A 13,693-nucleotide genomic window follows, 5' to 3' on the forward strand; every position below is an offset into this window, starting at 1 on the left:
AAAGATGGTCATTATGGCCAAACAGTTCTATTTTTGTTTCATCAGACCAGAGGACATTTCTCCAAAAAGTACGATCTTTGTCCCCATGTGCAGTTGCAAACCGTAGTCTGGCTTTTTTATGGCGGTTTTGGAGCAGTGGCTTCTTCCTTGCTGAGCGGCCTTTCAGGTTATGTCGATATAGGACTTGTTTTACTGTGGATATAGATACCTTTGGACCTGTTTCCTCCAGCATCTTCACAAGGTCCTTTGCTGTTGTTCTGGGATTGATTTGCACTTTTCGCACCAAAGTACGTTCATCTCTAGGAGACAGAACGCATCTCCTTCCTGAGCAGTATGACGGCTGTGTGGTCCCATGGTGTTTATACTTGCATACTATTGTTTGTACAGATGAACGTGGTACCTTCAAGCGTTTGGAAATTGCTCCCAAGGATGAACCAGACTTGTGGAGGTCTTGGCTGATTTATTTTGATTTTCCCATGATGTCACGCAAAGAGGTAGGTAGGCCTTGAAATACATCCACAGGTACACCTCCAATTGACTCAAATTATGTCAATTAGCCTATCAGAAGCTTCTAAAGACATTACATAATTTTCTGGAATTTTCCAAGCTGTTTAAAGGCACAGTCAACTTAGTGTATATAAACTTCTGACCCACTGGAATTGTGATACAGTGAAATAATCTGTCTGTAAACAATTGTTGGAAAAATTACTTGTGTCATGCACAAAATAGATGTCCTAACTGACTTGCCAAAACTATAGTTTGTTAACAAGACATTTGTGGAGTGGTTGAAAAACGAGTGTATGTAAACGTACGACTTCAACTGTACATCCCACCAGCTCAACATAGTACAGAACACTATTTAGAGACTAGTATACAGCTGCAGCAGTTTTATGCTCTTGTCCCAGACAAGACTATATCCCAGCTAGACAAAGAAATATCCTGTTGGGGATATCCTGTTGCACACCACAAACCCGGACCACCTGGATGGAAAGAAGGATTCTGATTATGAGTTGTTTTGGTTGATTTTATTAATTATTGTGCTAGGTGGGAAGCTTTTTAAATAAATGTTGCACTTTCAAAGGTACATGTTGAGTATTGCTGTCTACCTAAAGACCAGTTCGGAAGTGAAATGTATGAGCTAGCCAGGAGTCGAACCTAGAATGTTCTGATCTGTAGTCAGCCGCGTAGAATTACGTTGTCAGGGGGCGCCAAGGACTAGCCCTGTAAAAGTCCCATGGGGAGGGGGGAAATTCACACGTTTTAAACAGTCGGCTACATGCAATGGATTGATTTAGCAGTTGAATGGCATTCTTTCAGATGATTTAAGAACGTTACATTGTATCATGTTACTTTCCCTTTAATATTTTCTCCCGCGTTTAATCAAGTTGAAAGTTCAACGGAAGTGTACACGGTGTCAGCAAACGCGCCAACAAAGAATAGTGAAAGAAAGAACAGGCACTTACCCTGACATTTTCCTGGAAAATCTGTGTTCATTTAGTTAGCTACACTACGCTGTATGCTCAGTCAGTCACGTAACTAACATGACAGAGGAAACAGCAGCTGCTTCAAGCTCAGGAAGGTGAGACATTTTGTATGATATTTGTTTGTGTGCCTTCGCCTAGGTCTCGCCTATCCCTCTCTGCTGTGTTAGCTAGAAGCTAGTTAACTTGTTTTAATTTATAACTAATTAGTTACAGTATCTAGCTAATCACCAGTGTCTTTAAGCCGTTGTGTACTAACTAGCTGCCGATATAGTTAGCCGAAACTTGTAGCTAATGTTCCCATTCAAAAACAATGCAACTAACTACAAGACGTTCCGCTCCAACTAAGGCCACCCAACTAACTACTTAGGGTGCGTTCGTACCTAGTAAGTTAGACAACGTTAGCTTGGATGTTTGACTGCGTTGTGAAGTCAGTACGCTCAGATCAACCCTACTCCTCGACCAGAGCGCACTCTGGCACTCCAGATTGAATTTACGAACACACTAAATTAGCCCAATTGATGTGATTCGTGGATGGTTAACCTTAGCTAGCTAGCTAATTGTCGTTAACTGCGTTACACTATCCTTGTTTTAGCTAACGTTAATTATCAGCTACCTCAAATTGGACGTGACGATCTGTTACACATGCTAGGTAATGTTAATTTTCGTTGCCAACGTTCTCTAATTAGCTAACTTGGCTAGTTAACCCGAACTGGTTACCTAATTGGCTGCGTTGCTAATTGGCTAGTGAACTAGCTAGCAAAGCATGAAGCAATTCGTCTACTGCCTGGTACTCAAGAAATGCACGTGCTCGCTGGAGTGACATAGCAATGATGCTAACTAGGAACATTTTCCAAAGCTTTCTTTAGCTAAACAACGAACGCCACTTTTAGCTATCCAGCTCACCAGATGTTCAACTCAACTTTGTTAATTGTCTCAAGTCTTCTTCTTCAATTAGATTTAACGGCGGTTGGCATCCAATTTGTTGCATTACCGCCACCTACTAGACTGGAGTACAACTCCCTTATCTTTCCTTGAAAAATAAAACAAAGAAATATCCTACCGTCTAACACTACACTCACAACTTCAAAACTACTACTAATAATTAACCCCACCCTTCTCCACTATTTAAATATACTCACTCCTACCTCATGCCCTCAACCTGAAAGGATGGGACACCACCACTAAACACTCCCGGTAACTCTTACATTGACATTTTAGTCATTTAGCAGACGCTCTTATCCAGAGCGATTTACAGTTAGTGAATGCATACATGTGTTTCATTTTTTTTATTTTTTTCATACTGGCCCCCCGTGGGAAACAAACCCACATCCCTGCCGGCCAAACCCTCCCCTACCTTGGACTACGCTGGACCAATTGTGCGCCGCCCATGGGTCTCCCGGTCGCGGCTGGCTGCGACAGAGTCTGGACTCGAACCAGGATCTCTAGTGGCACAGCTAGCACTGCGATGCAGTGCCTTAGACCAAGTCTCGCACAACCAAATATCTCTGCAGCTGCCACCACAACCTCAATTTTCTTCGATTTGCATTCCATCCCTGCAGTACAATTAATAACCATTGCTATAAATGCTAAAAACCCAATCTTACTGAAACATATATCACTTGCTTGCCTATCCCACTGTACTGGTATATCTCCTACTCTCACCACTCTCCCCCCTTGACCCCTCTTCCTCAACTTTCTTCACTGCCTCCGCATATGACAACTTCTTCTCTACTCTTACCCTGGAAACCTCAACCTGCTTCTCTCGCACTGGACATGTCTGATCATTGTCTCAAGTCAAGACACGTCGAACACTTTAACGTTACCTGGATGGCTCCTATCTCCGAAAAGCAACACTTCCGTTCGAAGCAGGGTAGAAGAATGGTCACTCCCATGCTGAGATTACTTGGGGGGTGCGTTGGGTCTATTGACATTAAAATAATAAGGTTATGTTGTTCGAAGGACACTTTCACCCCTCCTGCACCGGAAAAGGTTTAACCCTAGCTGCATGACCTCTGCTAAACTATTTAGCGTTCACACTGAGTTTACCTAGAAGTTACTTTGACTAGACAATATTTTGTAGTCTTGTCTATAATTGACTGCAGGTGTCACTGTTTCAGCATGGATGAAAAGCCTGGGTCATCAAGTGCTGTGGTAGCAGACAGGTGAGGAACTGCACTTTTTGATTTAGTTGGTTTGAATTTATACAGATTTTATGACTGGGTTCGTCTTGTACCTTTTAGTCTTAACTCCACTGATAATTCATGCAATAGGTTTGTTTGAGTCTAGTACAACATTTTTATTGTAGCTGTCCTGTCTGTACCACAGCTCTGTCGATGTGATGGCGGAGGCAAAGAAGCTGATCGGTGCTGGGAACAGGCACCTGGTGATGGGGGATGTCGTTTCTGCAGTCCACGTGTTCCAGGAGGCTTGTGGCATACTGTGAGTACTGAGAACAAATGGCTTGGATCCAGGGCAGTCACCAAAGTTTCATAACATTCAGGGCTCAGTCCTGAAGACAAGGGGCTGAGGGGTTTGTGGGTCTGAGGAAAAAAGGGCATTTTCAAAAAAAATAATTTCATTTTACATTTACATTTTAGTCATTTAGCAGACGCTCTTATCCAGAGCGACTTACAGTTAGTGAATGCATATATTTTTATACTGGCCCCCCGTGGGAATCGAACCCACAACCCTGGCGTTGCAAACGCCATGCTCTATCAACTGAGCTACATCCCTGCCGGCCATTCCCTCCCCTACCCTGGACGAAACTGGGCCAATTGTGCGCCGCCCATGAGTCTCCCGGTCGCGGCCGGCTACTTCATTTTTACTCTGACATTTACATACTGAGATCAATAAAACAAATGACCCATGTCTTAAATGCAGCCAATAGCATAGGCCAATGAGAAGAGTGGATACACAGATCTTAGGCCTATTCAAACAGATTCTTCCCGCAATTGTATTTTGAAATATTGCCAAATAGTTTCTAGCCGCTGCCTGCTGTTCGTTGACAGCCACAACTCAACAATCAGCTGTTTTATATTTGCCACGCAGGCCAGGCGGCCCATTTGTGATTCTTGACTGTAGACTAGGCCTATGTGCTCATAATGTGACAAAACACAATCTACAGCATTTAAATACAAAAATAAGCTATTGATTCTCTGTGGCTCTTATGCTGGTGTAGTATTTTCAATGATTTCATTTCTTTATAGAGACAGGAGTAGCCTAAATTATATAATTTTTTAAATAAAATAATCTATCAGCAAGTAGCCTAACCTACAATTACGAAAATAAATTCAATAAGTTAATGAAGCCAATAATGGTTCCAGCTATATTGTTATTGAAACGATGTAGGCCTTTTTGAACAATGCAAAAATGTCAAATGACTTGAGGGCTATGGGAAAAGTGTACAAATGTGTATTTGCATCAGTAGGCTGACTGACTGAAATGCATCAGAAAAGTATCAAAGTTCAGGAAAAGATCAGGGAAGCTCATCAGGTAGGCTATAGGCCTTGTGTGTGTGTGTGTGGAGAATGTATGCATTGCTTTCAATTGCTAGAATGATCATGAGCACTCACCTCAACTTATCTAATATTTCCCAGCCTAATTCTAACCAAATATCGAAACGGAGATTCCGTGAAATCCAAAATTTGACATTGATTTATCAAGATGGAGTTCCCATGCTTGTCTCAAAGCAGCGCAATGACGCTGTCCCAATGAAAACGGTGCTGGAATTATCAGTTGACCACACATGGCAATTGCTTTACGTTTATTATAACCAGTGGTGTAGTGGTATTATTATTTTTTTGTTTGCCTACCAGAGCACTATTATTATTAAGCCATCATTCTGAATGAAAGTTGGTACCAACTTCTATAAAATCATTTTAGAATATAGGCTACATCATCCAAGTTGCATGATTGCTTATGCCTACACATACTGTAAGTGGCTAATGGAAATGTTATATTTAAATCCTAAAACACCAAATTAGACCTACATTATTATAAATGAGGCCATCACTGTCAGTCGTGAATGATAATTCTTCATGTTGTACAGGTGAAACGTCCATGCTGCATGCATGCCAATCATTTGATCCCAATCAGTTTCATGGGAATATGCATTTCGATCTTCTTGGATGATGTAAGTAAGGGTAGCTAACCAGCCAAACTAATCCACTTTTAGAGCAGATGGAGTTAAACACAGCCACCGCATGAGAAAGAAAATGCAACATTTCAGCACAATCATCCTAAATAAGAATAAGAAATTACATGGTGTTTTTGGTATAACTGTAGCCTGACATGATCATGCTATTATATTCGGGTTGTTGTGTAGAATGCTAATTCAGCTCCATTCTGAGACGTGGCAGAGCATCGCTCCGCTCTGCACCGGCAGCACTACAACCCTGTCTATAATGGTTGGATGACTTCGGGAGTTTCGCGTAACCACAGCTCTATGAACTAAGTGGGGCATTCAGTTGACTACAAAAAATTTTTACACCATTGCAGCAGCACAAAAGATTTGGGGCTGACCCAAAATCATTCGGGGCTAAAGCCCTCGACAACCAGATCCTGGTGATGTCCATGCTTGGATTGACTGTGGATTTGTAATGTTATGAGGGTCATGTATTGTATTGATTGTGGATTTCTGATGTTACAAGGATCATTTTAATGAATGTAATTATTTTGTTCTTTACCTGACCTCAACCAGTACTGCTAATCTGACATCCCTTGTCCTTCAGGGCTGAGCGGTATGGGGACACTGCAGATGAGTGTGGAGAGGCCTTCTTCCTGTGTGGGAAGTCTCTACTGGAGCTTGCCAGGTAAGTAGAAGTGTGATACTGTTACTGTTTGCGTCTTTTGACACATTCTGTACCTGTGTTCAGTTTGCAGTTAAACTTTAGAATAATTGCTTTTATAATTGTATGGTCATTTAGCAGACCTTTATCCAAAGTGACTGGAAGAACTGTTGAGAATGAGTGACTTGTGTATTCAGTATACATGGGGTATGTATGTGGGAATCAAACCCACAACCCTGCTGCTGCCAGCACCAAGCTCTGAGTTATGAATATTTGAGTGGTGTTTCAGGGTGGAGAACACTGTCCTTGGTAATGCTCTTGAGGGAGTCCCTGAGGAGTCCTCTGAGGAGGGAGGAGAGGGAGAGAAGCCGGACAGCTCAAAGTTTGAGAGTGCCGACAACTTGGACGGTGAGTAGTAGCCCATCTTAACCTGACCACCACTGTTTATGGCTGTTTGTCACTTAACTCCTAGCTAGCTAGTACAATTGACTTGTGCTGGAGCAAAAACGAACAATTGTTTATTTTTTCATTGGCGTTAGTAGTAGGTGTATTCAATATGATATCAAGAAATGACAAGCCCCCTGTCAATGGGCTTATCTGACAGGGGAAGCGGGAATGACACGTTCATCCCAGTCAGCTCTGTTCAGTGAGGATAAAGGCTGGTTCATGCTATGGTCACAGATTGAGAATTTATTTTGACATACTCTTTTTATAGCATATTGTGGAGAACAATATAACTCAAGTTTTCATGCCCCATGTATCTCTGGTGTAGACAAAACAAGGGACGAGCTTCGAATGCAGGTTTATGATGCGATGGCAGAGAAAAAAACGACTAATGGAGAGGACGGCAAAGCTGAGCCAAATGAGAAAGGGAAGAGTGAATCTGAGGCAGTGGCAGAGGGGAAGAAGGAAACCATGGCAAAGGAAGAGGGTGCTGCCAAATCTCCTGCCAAGAATGGGCCTCCTGTGAATGGGGTGGAGGAGACCCCTTTTGCTCCTGAAGATGAAGCTAGAAAAGATAAGGAAGCTGGGAAAGAGGAAGCTGTAAAGGAGATTGGCGTGAAGACTTCTGAAGAGCAGAATGGAGAGGAGGCTGCGGAGGAGAAGATGGAGGAAGAGGGTGAAGGTCAACTTATGTCCTGTGTAGGAATCTGTTTGGGTGCACCACGTGGATTGGGACTGAAGGACCATAAGAATGGACGTCACACAAATGGTGGTTGAACCTGCAGTAGGGCTGTAAAGGGATTGCAACTGAAGTCTCATTTCTCTTGCTAATGGAAGTTTAAGCTGCACTGTTGGGAACGGCCACTGTCACATTATTACTAAAGGCACAAGCTTTTCCTCTCCCACTTGTCTTTCCTAGTGAACTATCACTCTCGGGTTATATACAGTTAGTCTTTGGTTATCCTGATGTGTAGGACTGCTGCAGCTTAGGCTTACTGAATTCTCTTGGCCTCCACTCTTAGATGATGATGATGATGACGATGAAGGGGAAGGCACTGCTGAAGACAAAGTAAGTTATCCTTTTTTTTTTTTTTTATGTCACATTGAACTTATTTCGTATGAAAATATTACTTGAACTTCTAACCTTGTTTGCATCTTCCCATCTCTTGTAGGAGAGTGAAGACGAGGAAGTGGGGAACCTGCAACTGGCTTGGGAGATGCTGGAGGTTGCCAAGGTCATCTACAAAAGGTAAACACTGGCTCTTAGTGCTCCCTGTAGAACGCTACCATCACAAACTTTGTTTTGGGTATACATGATTCCAATGGACTACCTTTCACCTGTTTCCCTCTCCTTATCCAAACAGAAAGGAGAACCAGGAGGACCAGTTGATGGCTGCTCAGGCCTATCTGAAGTTGGGAGAAGTTGGAGCAGAATCTGGTATGATCTCCATGTACTGTTTCTTGCTAAATGTTTTGCTACGGCTTGCCCTACTGAACACACATAGTTATGTTGACTTTATACTCCATCCCATTTCTGATCACCTTCCCCCTCCCTCAGGTGTTAGACCCTAGCACCACACACTACAGATGTTTGTAGTTGTGTTCACTTGATATTCATGTGGCCTTCCCTCTTCTAGGTAACTACCCTGCAGCTGTGGAGGACTTCCAGGACTGCCTGTCCCTGCAGCTGAAGCACTTGCCCCCCCACAGCCGCCTGCTGGCCGAGACCCACTACCAGCTGGGCATGACCTACTGCTACACAGGCCAGTACAGCCAGGCCATCCAGCACTACAGCAGCTCTGTCAAAGTCATCGAGAGCCGCCTGGGTAAGGTGGATAAATATAATGATATGTGCCACATATCTATGCATTTTAGTATTTGAACCCCCAACCTAGCCGTTGCTAGCGCCATGTTACCAATTTGGCCATACAGGATGGATGGAGGGAGTGGGGTCTAGGGGACTCCCCTCTGACCTTCTCCAATGGGTTTTAAGAAGGAGAGAGGACGTGACGAGTATGCAATTGAGATTCTCCCTAAGTTCTAAGGAACTGACCAGCCCTTATCGAAGCAGATTCGGCATACTCTCCCAGCTGAGTCGGTCAACAAAGGAGCCAAAATAATCTATTTTACAGACGGCCGCTGTTCAGATCTCTTGTAGCTTACCAGCAACAATTTGGGAAAGAACATCAACTTTTTGCACTTGATTCAAAGCTACCTGCGCAGTCACTACGGCACTAGGAATGACCTGTCGACCTCTGACCTGTCGACCTCTGACCTTGTTTCTGTGTCTAGCCATGCTCCAGGAGGTGATGGACAAGGCGGAAGGGGAAGACGGAGCCAAAGAGAAGATTGAGCTGGAAGAGCTGAAGCTGCTGCTGCCTGACGTCGCTGAGAAGGTGGAGGACGCCAAGGAGAGCCAGAGTATGGCAGGATCAGCCTCTGTGGCCATACAGCAGACCCTGGTGAGTCCCTGTGAGATACTGGCTAGGATCAGGGTTATGTTCATTAGTCACCAAACGGACTGAAACTGGGAGGAACATGTCCAATAAGAAATTCTCCTTTTAATTTACTGTTGTAAAATGTTTTGATACAATGTGTTCTAATTAATGACTTAGTATAGCAGGTCTACTAAATGTTTATCACCAAGCACTGAACACTGCAAGGAACAAATTCAGTCCACTTCTCAATTGCTAATGAGAAGAAAAGTTGACATGAGGATTCAGCCAGCTTGTTTATGCCATTGATCTGTAGATGTATTCTCTTCCTTCGACTGAGCATGTCTGATCTCTTCCAGGCTGGAGCTTCTACTGCATCAACATTCCCATCGTCGTCAGGATTCTCCTCTTCCTCATCAGCATCTGCAGAAAACGGTGGACCTTCATCTTCCTGTTCATCAGCATTCGGAACCAGTCGGGTAACTACAATCTTCTACATTTTTCTTGCACTTGGAAGGAAACCTTGTGCTAATTCAAACAAATGACTCGGATGTCATTCACTTCAGTAAGCAGGCTTGATCTCATGACCAATTCCCTTGTCCTGTGTTTCAGATCCCTGTCAGATCTGCAGCCGATGGTGCGTCCTCCTCCAAATCTGCATCTGACATTTCCCACCTGGTCAGGAAAAAGGTGAGATCCCTACCAGTCCCAGTCTGGGGCAACAGGTGGCAGGGCTGCCAATGTGCAGATCAGGCTGATCATACCCTGGTCTATACACCATGCTGTACATTACTGTGCTCTGCTTGTAGTAGACCCCTCCTTTGTCAAATCAGTCCATGCCCCCTTTCCTAGTATGCTCAGGTTGCATGACTTGCTTGCTTGCTCTTAGTTGCGAGGGTGACTCCTCTTTTAATGGTGTTTGATTACTTTGCTTTCCATTCCAATCTCCCCTTTTGTGGTTGAGCGTTATGCATGTCTAGGAGGTGTTTTGATCGGGCTTGAATTCTGATGGTTGTTTGTGTGTGTGTAGTCGTGATTGTGTAGCGGTGACTTGTGGCTTTTGTGATTGTGTGGTAATGTTAGAGTAGATTGCAGTAGAGGTGAGGGAGGTAATGTTGAGAAGTGACTTTGGTTTGTATTCCTGAACAGAGGAAAACGGAGGAGAGCCCCGTAAAGGACACTGACGCTAAAAAGACCAAGCAGGAAACTACAGTTAATGGCAGCGGCGACTCCGGCTCTGCCGGCAATGGCGTCCAGGAGAAAGGGTCACAGGAGGCGAGTTGATAGGCTTAACTCATTCTCAGTAGGGTTAGGTGCAGCAGAGGAAGTTGGTATTGGTGGCACATTGGACAGTGTCGTTTTTTTATTTGAATAGACTGGAGTGCTATGACATATTTGACCAAGACTCATACAGGGGGCATAAATCCTCAAACGGATTAATCTCTACAGTGGTAATGGACCCCTGACAGGGATGGCAGGTTTGTCTCTGTGGATTAAAGCAGAGTCCAGGCATTTAACATTCTGATCTACTTCTGCTGTCAGATTGGATGACATTTTTTCATTTTATTTATTTGTATAGCCCGGCAAGCTGTCCGCCTCTGTGGAATCCTCGGTGTGATGTCACTTCCTCTTGACTTCCTGATCTTCCAGCCAGCAGAGCATGCCTGCCCCTTTCGCCCACTTACACTTTTGTTTCTGTAAATATGACAATTTTTCACATGTTTTTGTATACTTATAGTAATAAAAGTTCATTAGAGTATTTGCAAATGTGAGTCACTTGTCTTTGGAATTAATACCACCTTTTTTATTTTGGTTACAGTATCATTTGAACCTGTTTAGGTACAAAGTGGTTACTAATTTGTCTGGGTAGTTTTAAAGTGACACAGGTGCCATTGCCTACTGACTTGAAGTCTTGCCCTGAAGTGTGATGTTTCTCCCAAGGTCTGATTCACTATCTGCGGGGGGGGATGTTGCATGTCAAGTACAAGATTGAAAAGTCATGCTTTCGCTGATCTTAATTTAAAAACCATAAAAGAAAAACTTGTGCACTGCTCTTGCCAGTATCACTTTAGCTTACGTATTGGCCTTTGTCAGAGCTTCTGTGAATAAAAAAAAATAATAATCACCCTTTAGCTCCACCCACATCCGTTTAGTTTTTATTCAGAACTTGCTGTAAATGAAACTCTCCTGTATGTACTGTGAGGAGACCGGTTAAAAGACTCTGCAGTGAGGTGGTGGTGGTGTGTGTGAGCTGAGCCGATAGCTGGGCTGTCACGAGCTAGTTTGGGGCTGTAGCAGTCCAGATGGTCCATGGGCAACTGGAATCGGTCTGTGTTCTAGTAAGGTAGATGAGATTTTTTTTTTTGTCATTATCAAGGTTAACCAATGATTCATATTAACCTGTCATTGACGGTATATATTAAATATTCATATGGAGTTAACCATATCGCTTTTGAAGAGATTTGGGACCAGGGTATGGACATGGCATCTTCACCTCACATGGTGCTGTCTCCTGGTCCTTGTGCCGGTCTGCCACCCACACAAATGCAGATTCCCTGGTCAGGAGCTGCACCTACCATAAAAATGTGTCATGGGAACAGGAATAACATTAAGCATATGGTTGCTATCATGTGGCTAAAGTAAATAAACAATGTTGTGGCTCTGCAACTTACTGTTGCCGTTACTACACTGCCACAGTTGATCCACTCGGACAAACATACCAGATTTTTGTTGTAGGCTCCAATGCAATAAGAACTGCATTCAAAGTACACAACTTTAAATGCTCATATGTGCAATGTAGGGGGGGGTCGTCTAGGCCACCCAGTGGGACCGGTGGTAGTAGGCACCAGGGTGCTGAGGGAGCAGAGACCCAGGGTGAAGCCTGACCACGGTAGGTTCAAGGCTCCATTCACAGACACCTGTCACAAAACCATAACAGAACTTATACAGAGGCCCCAAAGATGTTCTACCAGACTCAGTGTAATGATTTATTGATTGATCGATTCTCATTGTGTGAGATTTAACCATGGAAATAAAGAAGGAACCACAGGTGGAGAAGGCTGACCTGGAAGCCGCACTTAGGGGCGGGGTATGGGTGACTCGGTGGGAGGGGGAAGAGCGGTGGTGCCTCATCTCCGCTGTGCTGTTTGGCCACAACATCACTGTAGGGCTCAAAGGGATTCCTCAGGCTAGCAAGCAGATGCAGACACCCAAATATGATAATATTATACATGGAATGGTTGGCTACCTTACAGACAATATTTAACTGGGGAAATGTGTGAGAGAGGTTTACCGGAGTAGTGAGAGCCATGGCAGGGGACACTGGAGCATGATGGAGAGATGAGCAAAGGTTTTAACATCGAGTTATGGAGGAGCATGCTGTGGAAGTGCAGCAGTGGAATCCTGAGTCCCCACACATTAGTATCTGTGAGAGGCAACAAGGAGGGAAGAGAAAGTCCACTGTCTGACCAGTAGACTGAAGAGAGAAAGATTAACACCTTAGCTCATCTTTCCAGTCTTTTGGCTGTATCCCATCAGTCAAAGGCTTCCTGCTCCCTGAGGGGACACCCAACCCATCTTTTGCTGCAATAACAGCCTCCACTCCTCTTGGAAGGCTTTCCACTAAATGTTGGAACATTGCTGCGGGGACTTGCTTCCATTCAGCCACAAGAGCATTAGTGAGGTCAGGCACTGATGTTGGGCGATTAGGCCTGGCTCGCAGTCGGCGTTCCAATTCATCCCAAAGGTGTTCGATGGAGTTGAGGTCAGGGCTCTGTGCAGGCCAGTCAAGTTCTTCCACACCGATCTTGATGAACAATTTCGGTATGGACCTTGCTTTGTGCACGGGGGCATTGTCATGCTGAAACAGGAAAGGGCCTTCCCCAAACTGTTACCACAAAGTTGGAAGCACAGCATCGTCTAGAATGTCATTGTATGCTGTAGCATTAAGATTTCCCTTCACTGGAACTAAGGGGCCTTGCCCGAACCATGAAAAACATCCCCAGACCATTATTCCTCCTCCACCAAAATATTCGTCTGTCAGACTGCCAGATGGTGAAGCGTGATTCATCACTCCAGAGAACGCATTTTCACCACTCCAGAGTCCAATGGCGGCGAGCTTTACACTACTCCAGCCGACGCTTGGCTTTGTGAATGTTGATCTTATGCTTGTGTGCGGCTGCTCGGCCATGGAAACCCATTTCATGAAGCTCCTGACGAACAGTTCTTGTGCTGACGTTGCTTCCAGAGGCAGTTTGGAACTCTGTAGTGAGTGTTGCAACCGAGGACAGACGATTCTTACGTGCTTCAGCACTCCGCGGCCCCGTTCTGTGAGCTTGTGTGATCTACCACTTTGCGGCTGAGCCGTTGTTGCGCCTAGACATGTCCACTTCACAATAACAGCACTTACAGTTGACCGGGGCAGCTCTAGCAGGGCAGAAATTTGACGAACTGACTTGTTGGAAAGTTGGCATCCTATGACGGTGCCACATTGAAAGTCACTGAGCTCTTCAGTTAGGCCATTCTACTGCCAATGTTTGTCTAT

General features: G+C 44.3%; 1 protein-coding gene across 9 annotated transcripts; it reads left to right on the forward strand.

Annotated features, from left to right (window-relative positions):
- Positions 1-1,401: 1,401 nt before the first annotated feature.
- LOC311149266 (histone-binding protein N1/N2-like) lies at positions 1,402-10,922 on the forward strand. Of its 9 annotated transcripts, none has more exons than XM_084186383.1 (15): positions 1,402-1,579; positions 3,602-3,646; positions 3,810-3,923; positions 6,215-6,295; positions 6,561-6,679; positions 7,044-7,391; positions 7,738-7,784; positions 7,888-7,964; positions 8,080-8,153; positions 8,353-8,541; positions 9,008-9,177; positions 9,510-9,629; positions 9,763-9,840; positions 10,300-10,425; positions 10,730-10,922. In XM_084186383.1, exons 1-15 carry the CDS (start codon positions 1,542-1,544, stop codon positions 10,766-10,768), a joined length of 1,665 nt encoding a protein of 554 aa, XP_084042509.1. In that variant the 5' UTR covers positions 1,402-1,541; the 3' UTR covers positions 10,769-10,922. The 9 variants fall into 9 exon arrangements, with proteins under 9 accessions (XP_084042509.1, XP_084042505.1, XP_084042512.1 ...); XM_084186379.1 differs by having other exon boundaries at positions 1,405-1,579; positions 3,587-3,646; positions 7,044-7,484; XM_084186380.1 differs by having other exon boundaries at positions 1,411-1,579; positions 7,044-7,484.
- Positions 10,923-13,693: the final 2,771 nt, after the last annotated feature.

This window comes from Coregonus lavaretus, assembly GCF_964263955.1.
Source record: "Coregonus lavaretus genome assembly, chromosome: 21".
In the NCBI taxonomy this organism is placed as follows: Eukaryota; Metazoa; Chordata; class Actinopteri; order Salmoniformes; family Salmonidae; genus Coregonus; species Coregonus lavaretus.